We start from the raw sequence: 15,840 nt of genomic DNA on the forward strand, positions 1-15,840 counted from the left end.
TAACAATTTCTTATGAATGGAGAAGTAGGTTTCAAGAGACTTAAAATTGAAACATAAAAGAAGTCGGGAAGATTTTGGTTAAGAATTGTACAGATTAAACACAACGTTTCGAGAGGTTATTTGTATAAAATTATTATGTAAACTTGGACCGATTATTTAACAAATGTCACATAAATGTCATTCGGACTTTAACAAAAAGAGTGGCGAAAGATACCAGAGGGACATTCAAACCCAAAATTCGAAAATACACTGACAACGCCATGGCTAAAAAAGTAAAAAGACAAACAGACAAACAATAGTTAAAAAACACAACTTAGAAAACATAGAAGACTGAACAACACTATCCCTATAAAAAAACTTCGGATGATCTAAGATGCTTTGGAAGGGTAAGCGAATCCAGCTCCACACGTGGCACTCGTCGTGTTGCTCATGCTATTACAAACCCGATAAATAGTCCAATTCGGTAGGTCACATTTGCGAAAAGGAACGGGATAGTACCTATCTGTGTGAAACGGATATTTCATAAACGGCCAACCACCTCGTAATAGCGTTCGTAAAACTTACCAAGGGATGATTTCAACTTCAACATTCTTGGCTCAATAGCTATATATATATATAAGACTCTAAAGTGCGATGGTACTCTAAAGTGCGATGGTCACGCTAAAGTGCGATGGTCTACGCTAAAGTACGATGTTGTCTCACGCTAAAGTGTGATGCTTATTTGTTCGCTAAAGTACGATGGTATATCACGCTATAGTGCGATGGACCAAAAGTGTAAGTTTAGAGGGATTCAAACGTTAGCATCGAGCTTAACAAAAGTATTTTTGCAAAAAACATATGTGATAGACCTTATAATGTTACAACCTCCCTTACAGTCGTCATTGAAAATTACAAATACAAAATTCGTTCACTGTCGTAATATTTTATTTGTATAAGCTTTAATTTAAATGCAAGAGAAAGGCAATGTCCGTCGAGCTCTACGGTTTTGTAGCGAATGCAAAATTATTACATGTTTTATTTTCCTGTAATGTACAAAATAATGTTTTAGCAGACAATTTATAATTTACGTATGAAAACATGTACCTCTATTTACCGACGTTATGTACAGTACTTTTTATTAAAAATCGACAGTGAACTGTCACTTAAAAAAATCATTCAAATGTATCCGTTCGCTTCAAATAGTAGCAGGACAAAGATATATACGTATGCGTATACTATTTGTATCTATTTAGTAAAATAGTCGACTGTAGGATACAAATCCGTCTTCCAGCACTCAAAAAAATAACTAATTGTGCTTGTCAATCTATCTTCCAGCACGTTTGGATAAACGACTGTTAACGTCATTATCAAACTACGCTTCAAACGTCTATACTTTCGCGGACCATCGGACGTTAGCGTATGGTGGCATCGCACTTTAGCGTATACCATCGCACTTTAGCGTGACCATCGTACTTAAGCGTCCCAATCGCACTTTAGAGTCCTACATATATAATAGCTATATATATATATAGCTTGCTTGTAATCAGCCATTCAATTTGAGAGTTAACCAGGAAACATTTGATTTTCCCTTTCGTCATTGCTATTGATTTAAATGGTTGTATTATATAAATTGTATTATATAGTCTCAAAATACAACCAATATCACAAAACATTGTTGATCCTAGATTTTTTTATAAGATTTTAGCGCCAAATGTATTCACGCCACTTCTTCGAATGACTGCCAACCAGATTAGTATTATACTAAGTACTTTTTAATAAAATAAACTTTTTGCACTGATTCTAATGATCATCACGTGCACGAGTGTTTGCTGGATACTTGACATTGTTTCCTGCTTTCTGCCCCTCACGTCTTTTTTTGTCGCCAGAGTTTATGCTGATTGAATATTGACATTTGCCGAAATTATATACACTATATTATGTTAGTGCCAACTTAGAAATAATAAGTACAAAAAAGCATTTGCGAAGCAACCTGTACGCAGAAATGTAGGAACCCTTCTATACCCTCTTCTATGCTCTTTACCCTGAAATCTTCTTTGTAGACTTTAAAATGACGAAATAAAATATGACGTTCTAAAGAGAATCATTTGGAGTGTACTCAATACCTAATCAAATTAAATCCACTAAACATTAGAAACAGCAAATGTTTCACCAACAGTACTTTGGGTGTTTTCTAATTAACATTTTTTTAAATTCATTTTTAAAAGGTGACGTATTACTCATAAAAATAAGATTTCCGTGAGATCATATATTATAGGTCTTAGGAAATTGCAAGAATACAGGATTTTGCACCATAAACCCCCAACACCCTGTCGTATGGCTTCCTTCGCCGGCTTTCAATACAGATCATTTTGGCCAAACTACGCCCCTGATTTGAGCTTTCAGTTATTAGTAAATGTTATTTAAAAGAATTGGTTTATCCCTCTTTTATATTTGAGAGTTTATTATGACAATATTTTGGCGTCGTATGGCAGCTGCAATGTTTATACATACCCTATCGACTCAGCTGAACCCATGTATATAGGCTATTCGTAATGGCCTTTGATTAAAGAATTATTTTTCTTTTTTAATTAACCTTCTTTTTCTAAACTCAGAGTTTGACTTTAATTTTTTTTGCTCTACAGTTTGTGTTTTAAGATGATGTCTTGTTTCATTTGCTTCATACATTCTATTTTGAATACATGAAAGTGAATGAATTACGAACACCTTTGTAAGTAAAAAGGGTACAAATACAAGAAGAGTACAGATTGACTAGTACAGCAGTTATATATATGAAGTTTGTGTACGTGCAAAATCTTTAATTGTATTCATTATTTTGCAATTAACGTTAAGTATGTCGTATAAAGATGTGAAGTGTTTTCTTTTAACGTTAATAGACAATAAGAGTTTTGTTATTTGCTTGATATATAATGGTTTGTCTTTGTTTTGAAGCAGAAAATGTACGTTGAAATGGGTTGCATATATATCGTGCATGTTGTTATGTTTTATTTTGTTTTGTTGACGAATCCTGTTCTTTCTGCTACCTGTGATGATAAAGAGTGTCCTGGTGTGATTTCCATGCCTTTAATTGATGGCGTGAAAGCTTCTTTAAAGGCCGATTTGGATACAACAGATTTAAACAACCATCTGAAAGCATACATTGAACAACACGTAAAGGAAGGTGTACAAGCTGCTATGAAAGATGTTATGAAACAACTTGTTGACGATGGTTTGGAAGAGGCTAATGCTATAATTAATGCCACAGTTAAGGAACATCTAAAAGGTATGGACTTATGTTTTTGATATTTTACTAGTAATCACGGTATTGTTTCTACGAAATGTATATATGATGAGTTTATTTGTATGTATGTGCCTGTCCCAAGTCAGAAGCCTATAATTCAGTGGTTGTCGTTTGTTTATGTGTTACAAATTTGTTTTTCAATCATTTTTTTAACTTAAATTAGACTGTTAGTTATCTTGTTTGAATTGTTTTACATTGTCATTTCATGGCCTTTTATAGCTGATTATACGGTATGGGCTTTGCTCGTTGTTGAAGGCCGTACGGTGACCTATAGTTGTTAATTTTTGTGTCATTTGGTCTCTGGTGGGAAGTTGTCTCATTGGCAATCATACCACATCTCTTTTTTATATGGTTAACTTTTTCATTAATATGGTGAATAATTTTTGTGAATAACTAATAAAAAATCGATTTCACAATGTATCTGATTTGCGGTCCCGAAAATATTTAAATGAGTTAAAATGAGATAAACTTTAATAAGTGCTTGGTAAGGTTAAAATAATACGAAATTCACTACGAGAGCGCACTGCTTTTTTTTTTTTCGTTTGAATGGTTTGCCATCTGGCTTCTTCCAATGAAATTTTACTAACGATTTAACATTTACTAGACTTTATATAAAACAAAAGATGTAATGACAATGCAAAACAATTCAAACAAGAAAACTCATATGTTATCCCTTTTTCAAACCCATGTTCGCGGTGTGGGAATGGAAACTTATTTGTGTGCTTATCAATGTGAGGTTTAATAGTTTGATTACATAGTTTTTTCGTAGTTTCACCATTATTAATTTTCATCCATATAATAATTGAAGACTCAAAAGTAAAATAATTGATATATTTGAATGACCTTTAGTTAAACTTTAGATTGGACAAGTCTTTTAAAAAATGAGCGTATATAACAAGGTTCCTCATCGCACTTTACAGTTCTTCATTTATTTACACAACTATATCGGTGGTCTTATAAAAGCGTTCTTGTCTCGTATCTGGTTGGTATTTGATTCCATGCATATTAAAGTCCTGAATATCCATTATTATATAGTAGCTTTAATCATCAAATTATATTTTTAGATCCATTTATTTTATACATTATTGATGGTTTTATAATTTAAGGAATAGGTGTGACATATACAAGATGGGGGAGAAAGGCTTGTCCTACCGGTGCTGAACTTGTTTATACAGGTACATGTAATTAATGTGTCTACTGTTTCCTAATAATATGTAAAAGATGAATACCATTTTATTTTAGAATGTACATGTAATAGGTATAGTGGTGTAAAAAGCAATATAGTAAGAAATGTTAATAGCAAATCCATTCACTTTTAAAGTAAATATTTTACAGTTGTTATCAGTTCACAATTTGAAAGAACTTAATAATGTAGGTAAACTTGGAACGAAGTTGAATCGTTTATTATTTTGCAGTAAACTTCAAATTGTTATGCGATTATTCTGGCTGTTTTTGGACGGTTTCGATTGGCTGAAATTTTAGTAAATTAAAATCATTTGTGTTTACCTTAATACTGGTTTATCAAATTTTTGAATTCTTAGTTATGTGAAAGTGCTATTGAATCACTTGTGCTTGGTCGTTCACGTCTTGTTTTTGTACATATTGAATACCCTATGTTCATGTCGGTTTAAGTTAAGTAAAAAGATATGTTAGGCGTTCAAGTTTTGACTTATAGGGAAGATTGGGCGTTAAAGCGATTGGGAAAGCTTTTCCTATCACTGATGAACTTTATTATTAGAAGATGATAAGTTCTGACATCTGTTTGGCATTGCACAGGAACATTTGTGGACGTCGAAAAAAATGAATGAGAAATGACAGTAGATACATGTGTAAAAATGAAAAACAAAGTTTCTCTATTGAAGATGCTTAAAGTAAAAATAATGGATATTTACGTATATTTCATGCTATAAAGCTATATTTTTAGGGCAAGCCGGCGGTAACCATTTTGATAGCTCAGGGGGTGGAACAAACTATTTATGTTTGCCAAATGATCCAGAGAATGGACAACAACAGTCATACAACAACCCCGAGCTTTTTGGTGTTGAATACGAAATTTATTCAGATATTAAGCCACACGGATGGCGTACTATGACTGATATGGAGGTTCCATGCGCTGTGTGTCACAGTAGCGGCAAATCATCCAAAATAATAATCCCAGGTATATAAATCACAAATGATATGTTGTATCCATCAATGATACAAAATCAGTATAAGCATCGTCGCAAACAAATCAACACACACAAAAAGGCTGTGCTTTAATTTTGTTTACCTATGTTAATCATTTTTCTTGTAACTGACCTAAAAGGTTGAATTGAATGTAAAAATGTGATCATCTCTGTACTTCTATCCGAAAAGAAACCCTCGTGCTTGAGAGGGGTGTTCGTTTGGCTGTGCGGCGTATGAATAAATTAATAGTCTCATCCGGTCAAAATAGGGACGTGAAAGCCAATGTCTCGTTTAAGAAGAAATTGACACGCAAATCTATGCTATAAAAAAAAACTTTCGTTCAACTCTTTGATGTGATTCGTAAATGGCCGATGCAACAACCACTTTATTTGATCAGTCAGATACATTACAAACGTGTAACAAGAGGCAAACAATATTTACATACATACAATTAGTACAATACAATATGTAAAATGTCTGCACCTAACCAACAAACCCTAACTTCCCATCGTTAAACTTTATCTGAATATGCATGAACTATTTACAATTATACAAACAACTATAAATCATCTAAGCATTATGGTGTGAATGGGGATATAAATATCAAACGGGAACACCAAATGACTGTCAAGTCCTACTATATATACTATTTATATAATATAAATAAGGTAACATATATTACAATAAGCAGATTAGGTATGATTGCCAATGAATGAAACAACTATCCACCAGCGTTCAAACGAAGTGTATGTAAGAAATTATAGGCAACCGTAATGTATATTCTATATGCCCGCGTCACACTGTCCCGATTTTTACGCCGATGGCAACACGATTATGGAAATTTTCAAAATCGGGACTGATCGTATCCAGATCGGGCAATTCGTAGTGCCATCTTTAACCATCGTAGAACCATCGGCCACTTTTTCTAGCCTTCGGGGACAACTTCGGGAAGGGTTCTAAATTTTTTAACATGTTAAAAAATCCCCGAAGGTGCGTCCGATGTTTAGGGTTCGTATTGAGTTCGTATCACCATCATCACCATCGTAATGTCACCGGGAATGCATCTTTGAACATCGTATTGCATTCGTGTTTCCATCGTTTCCATCGGGCAGTTTTGACATTACGATGTCTACACGAATGAATCACGAAGATAACCGAAGGTCTTACGATGGCAACACGACTTCGTGAAGACCTCGTAATCCCGTCGTGATGCCATCGAATAAAAGTACGAAGGTGACAAGATGGAACTACGACGGCAATAAATCCAGCTAAATGTAAGTTAATTTTCGCGCTTAAATACATTTAAAGTGCCATGCGCGATATGCACTGGTCAGTCTAATACGACAGTTAAGAAAGACGTTCACACAACATGGACCTCATATCATATGATTCTATGAGAACAAGAAAGGCGACAGCGTGGTTTCTATTAATTCAAATGGAACAAGAAGAGCAGGTATTACAGGATCAGGATTAACTTTTACAAATAAAATATTATTTTTTGTCAATTTTTCATCTCAAATAACATAATAAAAATCAGAAACGCGCCTCGTATACCAACACTGCAGGTACACGTATATAGGGAAACCAACTTTTTCTTCATTATTCTGATTATTTATGTTTCGTCTGAGTTGTTGTCACACGAATGTTTACTCCATAAACATTCTATATGTCATATTTTGCCGCATTTGTTGCTTTCCCCACATCCTTCATTTCCTTTTGAATAAAAGGGATCAACGAACCCATTACCTTACCTTTAAGATAGATCAGTTAACATGGGCATAATTATGGGTGATTATTCAGACTAGTGCACACTTTTTACAGTTCATAAGATAGATCAGTAAACATGGGCATAATTATGGGTGATTATTCAGACTAGTGCACACATTTTACAGTTCATAAGATAGATCAGTAAACATGGGCATAATTATGGATGATTATTCAGACTAGTGCACACATTTTACAGTTCAAACAAGGCAATGCCGAGCGTGGCATCCCCTCGTATGTAACATATTGGGGACAAATATGGACACTATATTTGTATATGACACATGCAGAAAATGGTAAATTGAATAGAAATCAACCAAATTATTCAGTAACTGGAAATACCCACGGTCTTCCGTCTTATGATTAAACCAAAAATTAAATGTACAATATAATGTATATTCAATATTGATCAAACAATTTAAAACGCGTGATGCCTTCGGCATATAATTAAAATGCATCGTAAGCTGTACACGACGTCTTTTAGACATCGTATGGCCATGGCGCCATCATCGTAATCCATCGTGTAGCCTTCGTGATCCATCTTGTAGGCTTCGGCTGAGATATGAAGTGTAAATACCGTCTTCGGTTAACCTTCGTATGTCCATCTTTTGCTATCGTATATACTTTCGGCACCCTCGTATAGACTTCGTTATTCATCGTACTTGCTTCGGTCACTTTTGGGTATTTTAACGAGATCGGGACCAACTTCGTACGAACTTACAATTTTCGCATTCGGGTGTCCATCGTATATAAAAATCGGGACAGTGTGACGCGGGCAATAAAGACCTATCCAGAACATTTGTCTTTTTTGCCTTGATGGGTAATACCACCAATATTTACTTATAAACTGGAACGCCTCACTCAAACAAAGTGTTAAGTAGTCAGACGAGAACCATTTTAAATTTTCATATTTATCTTTGTTGAATTGGCATTTTTCCAAAAGATTTGCAAAATGTATCTGTTTCAATTAATGAAATACGTTGCATGAATAATCTTCACGCCAGTTTTCATTGCTATATGAAAATAACCATCACTGGAAAAAAATCATGCAATATTTCCCCATTTGCCCCTTGTTTACAGCTTTAGTTACCTCAATTTTCAAAAATATTTTATTGAAACACCAAATAAAAAAAGAATGGTGCTTTGAAACACCCAAGATATATGTTTATGATTAAAAAAGTGCGTCTGTAATGAAATGGAATATCTTTTTTCGACACTATTTTTAACATGTAACTTGATTTGACGTATCTCCATGTATCTCGCAGATTTAAAGCTTTCGACGCTTAGTGCGTGTACAATCATTTTCAGTATGTTAGAACTTGGTTGTTTTCAAACTTTTTGACTGTGTTGGTTCTTTTTGGTCTTGCTGATTTTAAGAAGTTCGTCTGGACTTGAAACCATCCCCTCAACCACATTTGAGCACAAAAGTTTTGGGCTCATGCGTCTGTGTTGTAGTTATTGAAGTTCTAATTTGCCATGCGTGTGATGCATCCATTTTCTCTTGTTTTAAAGCCCCCTGTTATGAATCTTGATGCTTGCCGGTGTAGTTTATTTTTGTTCAATCTTTTAGGTTTACTAGATCTTCTTGTAGTCGTTTGTAGTTGTTTTCTGTTTGAATGGTTCTGTGCAGTAGAGAGTCATCGGCGAACAGCGGTTCTGAATATTTGAAGTGTCTGGCAGGTCATTTTTGTAACATTAGAAGAGTAATGGTCCAAGCATGTGCTATATTTTTGGTAGTAGTACACCTTAAAATTCAAAAGATCTGAAAGTTATATTTGAATTTAAACGTTTCGTAAGTCCGGAAGCGTGTTTGCGTGAACGCGTCTCATCATAATGTTGGGTATACAATCATTGGATATCACTTTCAAAGATTGAAGAAATGAAAAATGTAACAAATCTAGGTATAGACTATGTCCTTAATGAGTGAAACTCTTGTTATCTTGTAGGAAGACATACTTGTTATAGTGACTGGAGAGCCGAATATAACGGTTACCTGATGAGCTCGTATAAAGGACATAAAGGAAGGAATGAATTTGTATGCGTCGACTTGAATGCTGAACCTTTCGATAACAGGTCTTCTGATGAAAATGGAGCGCTTCTGTATCCAATCAGAACTAAATGTGGAAGTTTAAGATGTCCGCCGTACACTAATAGTGCTGATGTGTTGTGTGTTGTGTGTACAAAATGAGTCATACAAGATTGATTATCATTCTTTTTTTTTTTGTTACGATGTATGAAGTCTACTCACACAGTGAGTTGTTGGAATATACCTCTTTCCTATAACGCGAGAATAAATATGTGTTCAAAGAATAATTTAGTTAAATTCAAATTAAATATAATTAGATTATGCAATGTGTTGTTCTTTGATCTGATGAAGCCGACGTAATAAGCATATGGAGTATATACATTTTATACGTGCCTTTCCATGCAATCACGATATTTCTGAAAGAAAGATATCGCATCAAGTGTTCCAAATGGCTAAATTCAACTAATCTATTCTCTCTGAGTTTTTACAGGAGCAATCATAATTTGGTGGACCGTTATGAAAAATCTGTCACAATTTGAAGGATCATGGGTTTGTTCCCCTTGTTGAAACCACAATCTCCTCCTCTTTTTCACGTTGATGATATTAGAATTACTGCGACTTATCGTTAATTTATTACTTACATGAGCAACACGACGGGTGGCACTATTGGAACACTTATAACCTTTTCAGAGCAACACGACGGGTGGCACTATTGGAACAATTATAACCCTTTCAGAGCAACACGACGGGTGGCACTATTGGAACACTTATAACCTTTCAGAGCAACACGACGGATGGCACTATTGGAACAATTATAACCCTTTCAGAGCAACACGACGGGTGGCACTATTGGAACAATTATAACCCTTTCAGAGCAACACGACGGATGGCACTATTGGAACAATTATAACCCTTTCAGAGCAACACGACGGATGGCACTATTGGAACAATTATAACCTTTTCAGAGCAACACAACGGGTGGCACTATTGGAACAATTATAACCTTTTCAGAGCAACACGACGGATGGCACTATTGGAACAATTATAACCTTTTCAGAGCAACACGACGGGTGGCACTATTGGAACACTTATAACCTTTTCAGAGCAACACGACGGGTGGCACTATTGGAACAATTATAACCTTTTCAGAGCAACACGACGGATGGCACTATTGGAACAATTATAACCTTTTCAGAGCAACACGACGGATGGCACTATTGGAACAATTATAACCTTTCAGAGCAACACGACGGATGGCCCTATTGGAACAATTATAACCTTTTCAGAGCAACACGACGGATGGCACTATTGGAACAATTATAACCTTTTCAGAGCAACACGACGGATGGCCCTATTGGAACAATTATAACCTTTTCAGAGCAACACGACGGGTGGCACTATTGGAACAATTATAACCTTTTCAGAGCAACACGACGGATGGCACTATTGGAACAATTATAACCTTTTCAGAGCAACACGACGGATGGCACTATTGGAACACTTATAACCTTTTTAGAGCAACACGACGGATGGCACTATTGGAACACTTATAACCTTTCAGAGCAACACGACGGATGGCACTATTGGAACAATTATAACCTTTTCAGAGCAACACGACGGATGGCACTATTGGAATACTTATAACCTTTTTAGAGCAACACGACGGATGGCACTATTGGAACACTTATAACCTTTCAGAGCAACACGACGGATGGCACTATTGGAACACTTATAACCTTTTCAGAGCAACACGACGGATGGCACTATTGGAACACTTATAACCTTTCAGAGCAACACGACGGATGGCACTATTGGAACACTTATAACCTTTCAGAGCAACACGACGGATGGCACTATTGGAATACTTATAACCTTTTTAGAGCAACACGACGGATGGCACTATTGGAACACTTATAACCTTTCAGAGCAACACGACGGATGGCACTATTGGAACACTTATAACCTTTTCAGAGCAACACGACGGATGGCACTATTGGAACACTTATAACCTTTCAGAGCAACACGACGGATGGCACTATTGGAACACTTATAACCTTTCAGAGCAACACGACGGATGGCACTATTGGAACACTTATAACCTTTTTAGAGCAACACGACGGATGGCACTATTAGAACACTTATAACCTTTCAGAGCAACACGACGGATGGCACTATTGGAACAATTATAACCTTTTCAGAGCAACTCGACGGATGGCACTATTGGAACACTTATAACCTTTTTAGAGCAACACGACGGATGGCACTATTGGAACACTTATAACCTTTCAGAGCAACACGACGGATGGCACTATTGGAACAATTATAACCTTTTCAGAGCAACACGACGGATGGCACTTTTGGAACAATTATAACCTTTTCAGAGCAACACGACGGGTGGCACTTTTGGAACAATTATAACCTTTTCAGAGCAACACGACGGGTGGCACTATTGGAACAATTATAACCTTTTCAGAGCAACACGACGGATGGCACTATTGGAACAATTATAACCTTTTCAGAGCAACACGACGGATGGCCCTATTGGAACAATTATAACCTTTTCAGAGCAACACGACGGATGGCACTATTGAAACACTTATAACCTTTTCAGAGCAACACGACGGATGGCACTATTGGAACAATTATAACCTTTTCAGAGCAACACGACGGATGGCACTATTGGAACAATTATAACCTTTTCAGAGTACCTAAATTCATTCTAAGTTTTGTTTTAAAGAAGTTCATAGTAATGCATGCCTTAATTTTCAATGTTGTGTATCGTGTTATTTCATTTTGTCATAGGTCTGTCTCGTCTTTATCGACACACTTCTCATTAATGCTTTGTCATCGCCTTGTATGCATTTCAAACTTTCGCATTAGGCTTAGTGTAAGGGTTAGAGAATGAACATGCACAGATGTTGGGTTTTTTTTTTTAATTTTATGTGTCTTAGGGTTAGACAAGAGACATGTATCAATATGTTATCATACGATGTCAAATCAACAGATGAGTCTAAAGCTCGTCAAAGCGGTGCTTTGTTTAAAGAGATAGACAGCAGTCCTATTCTTGAGCATAAGAGTTCAACACCGTTTGCTGGTGTAGTTTGTAGTGATCATGATCAGTCTCGAGTTTACTATGGGCTGTGTTCTGTACCATTTTTCGTTCAAATGTCCTGTCCCTGTTCCAAATGTGGGCGTATGACATTTGCGTCGACTTTATACAAAGTCAGTCTTTCATTTGCGCCGATTTGGTTGTTTAATTTGCGCCGATTTCATAATTTCGTGTTCAATTTGCTCCTTATTGCATTAAGTGCCAGCTTTTTTCTTGGCTTAAAGAGGTTTTATTGTCCTCTGATAGTTTAAAGGCTGTAAATAGATTTGTAAATCATTTGATATTTTATTACTGTACTCAATTATTTTAGTGGATTTCAACACTTTTAATCCTAAAATTGAATTGTTTTGCTCGAAATCTACTTCCACCCATGGTGGGCGGGGGCAACAGTTATTATATGCATGTGTTAATTAATTATAAGTCCTGGGCTATATATAGCTAGCGGAAGAGGTTTAAAAAGAGAAATAAAAATAGTTTTCACCTGGAATATGCCTGTAAAACAATTGGCGCAAATGAAAGAAACAATCGACCTAAGTGGAAGAAAAAATCGGCGCAAGTGAAATGCAGATAGGCACAAACACTGGCCAAATACTACTCACTTGACAGACACTTGCATTGACATTTGTTGGATAGTTGTCTCTTTGGAAATCATACCACGTCTCTTTATTTCTATAACTACACCCTTACAAAGTCCAGGGAAGGGACTTAATGAAAAATAACGCTGATTGTATTAATTTTATTTTTAATCTTTTTATCCAAAGTATTTTCAGTTTATTTCCCATTACTTGTTTATCGTGCTGAAAGAGGGTAGTAATGGGGGTACCTTTATGACGTCTAACGGTAAAAATTCTTTCCAAATGACGTTAACGGTAATTGTTAGTGCATGACGATAAAATGTACACTTTCATTTAGACGATAAAGAAATCAGCTGAGTTTTACGAATCGCGCTATTTTTTCCACAAAAAGAACGGTAACGATAATTATTTGAGACATCTGACGAATCACGATAAGGATATTTTGACTAATCACGTTAAAATTTTTACCAACGGTAGCCGAAAAAGACCGTTTGACGCCTGACGGTAAAGGGCATTACCACCCTCCTGCAGAGATCTTCTATTTTACCCTTCAACACATTTCTACACAATAACAGATAGTCTATGTTGTTTTTATGTACATATTAGTAAAATTTGCAAGAAGGCATTCGATCAAATGAATATCCTTAAACATTTCGTCCTTTAGAATGTCATTTCTGCACAGTGATAAATTCAACCACTTGTATGCTTACAAGACTTATTTCGGGTAGAGCAATTTAAAAAAAAATCAGATATAACAATATATTTTTTTATATCCTGTATGTAAAAACTACCACACAAGTGACACTTGTTGTAAAAAAGTTTCTAATGTACTGATGCTACATTGTCAAACTTTCTTCCGGACCATTTCAATGGCATGTTTACAGTCCATAAGTGAGACGAGAACTGATACCAACTGTTAATGTACCATAGCTGTGTAAAATCACATAAAAGATCCGAATATTTTTGTTTTAATTATTATTTGGTTGTTTGAATAATAATGATGTTAAATATTTGTCCCGTAGAGGACAAGTTCTATTTTTAGTCAGTGACATTGTGTGTGCCCTTTAGCGAGGACACTGGTTAATTTTATAATGTTTACGGAAGAATATAATTTTTTATGTAACTTTAAAATTATTCAATCTAGGACACTTTAAACTAAGTGCCATGTTATATATATATTATAGTATGTTATTGAATCTCTGATCCATTGTAAACAAAATAATCTTTCATATACATATATGCAAAAATGTTACAGCTAAATTGTTTTTTGAAACATACTAAAATAACTTCATTAAAATTATATAATCAGAAATTTTGAATTATGCAGAACTTTAGATTTTTCTGGAATAACCATATTTCTAAATTTCGGAAACTTGAAACTTGAATGTCCAAAGAATAAGCAAGTCCAAACCTTGTATGTGTAGTCGTTGAACTCTAGGTCCCCACGTAAAGTTAAAATGGCCCTATTTCAAGAAGAATCAACTCACTAAAACACGAAAAATTCACTAACTTCGCGTTCATTGTTTTGATTTTGACCGCCTGACAACTATATATATGGAAATATCAAAGTGCTTATTCTTTGGACATTCAAGTTTCAAGTTTCATCCCCGCAACACGTTTTTGTAATGACAACCTGTCTATCACTTAAATTAAAGTTAAAACAGACATTTTTGTTTAATTCCCTATCATTTCAATATAATTTCCAACCCGTATCCGATTTCTTTAGTATAATATTCAAATAAGCAAAGTGGCGTTGATTTCTGGATATGATTATTCTAATTTTCTCTAAAATATTGAACTGATTATAAAAAAAACCTTGACAGCAATTTTTGAAAATAAAAGTGGTTGGCATTTACGCCTTCTCTTATATAAATTATTCTTATATCAATATTTTCTAAGTTTGTAAGTAATAAAATTAAGAAAGAAAATGGGGTATATAATTATTTCAAAGAGACAACAACCCGACCAAAGAGCAGATAACAGATTGATATCCTTTCTGTTCTCACGTTGCTGTTTAATTGACATATTCCGGTCATACATATTAAGGATGTACTTAAGTGAGGTTAGGTAAAAATTAATAAATTAAGAAGTTAAAATTGATACCATTATCTGGTAGAGCATCAATTAAGGATAAAAATAAGCAAAAAATATTGATAGGTCATGGACCTCCTTTTCGAGATATTTGGGATTTTAAATATGGCGGGAAAAGGCTGACTTGGACTTTTACCTAATATTTGCATTGGTATTATAAGGTCTCAAAACAAAAGAACGGAAATAAAGAATCTTCTAAAATTTTGGTAATTGACCTTTCATGAGCTATTAAGTCTTATATGAAAAAATAAATGGGTGTTATGGGACAAAATATTTTACATTGTATTGTATGGAAAAACACCAAGGAGTCCGAACATTTGACACAAATTCCAAAACCTTACCTAAGTACAAGTCATCCTTAAGTCCAGTTTGTTCTTTTGATTTTAGAAATTTTTTGAGCAGGATTAAAACTTTAAGCTTTAACAGTTTGAAAAAATCAATGCAAAATGCTACCTTTCAAAGCAGATTTTTTTACCGATTGTATGCCCCGATATTTTTTTGAAATTGTTAGATATTCTTGATAAACATAATAGTTAGAAGTTATGGCACAGTTGCCTATGCGTCATATATCCATTTCAGGTGACCGGTCAGTTACGTCCATATATTATAACCGTAAGGCAAGATATAAAAGGACTTTCCTGTTTCGTAAATAGATCAATAAATATATAATAAAATTTTGTTTAAAGTATTCTTCCTCCCAAGATAGGATAACCCAATGATACTACGGGGTCAATTTTTATTTGTGATAATTGACATAAAATTTAGATTTCCACACTAGATAATCAATCGGTAATACACATTTCGGTTCAAGAATTTATTTGCGATTGTTATC

The 15,840-nt window shown here is 34.9% G+C and overlaps 1 protein-coding gene across 1 annotated transcript; it reads left to right on the forward strand.

Moving 5' to 3' along the window:
- Positions 1 to 2,920: 2,920 nt before the first annotated feature.
- LOC143082453 (short-chain collagen C4-like) lies at positions 2,921 to 9,408 on the forward strand. Its single transcript, XM_076258117.1, has 4 exons — positions 2,921 to 3,259; positions 4,384 to 4,452; positions 5,202 to 5,435; positions 9,154 to 9,408. Exons 1-4 carry the CDS (start codon positions 2,935 to 2,937, stop codon positions 9,393 to 9,395), a joined length of 870 nt encoding a protein of 289 aa, XP_076114232.1. The 5' UTR covers positions 2,921 to 2,934; the 3' UTR covers positions 9,396 to 9,408.
- The last annotated feature ends 6,432 nt before the right edge of the window (positions 9,409 to 15,840 follow it).

This window comes from Mytilus galloprovincialis, chromosome 7 (genome assembly GCF_965363235.1).
Source record: "Mytilus galloprovincialis chromosome 7, xbMytGall1.hap1.1, whole genome shotgun sequence".
Taxonomy (NCBI): Eukaryota; Metazoa; Mollusca; class Bivalvia; order Mytilida; family Mytilidae; genus Mytilus; species Mytilus galloprovincialis.

Coding starts and splice junctions, on each gene's coding strand:
- LOC143082453 (XM_076258117.1), top strand. CDS start 2,935: ATGTACGTTGAAATGGGTTGCATATATATCGTGCATGTTGTTATGTTT. Junction 3,260..4,383: donor AGTTAAGGAACATCTAAAAG/GTATGGACTTAT, acceptor TTATAATTTAAG/GAATAGGTGTGACATATACA. Junction 4,453..5,201: donor TGCTGAACTTGTTTATACAG/GTACATGTAATT, acceptor CTATATTTTTAG/GGCAAGCCGGCGGTAACCAT.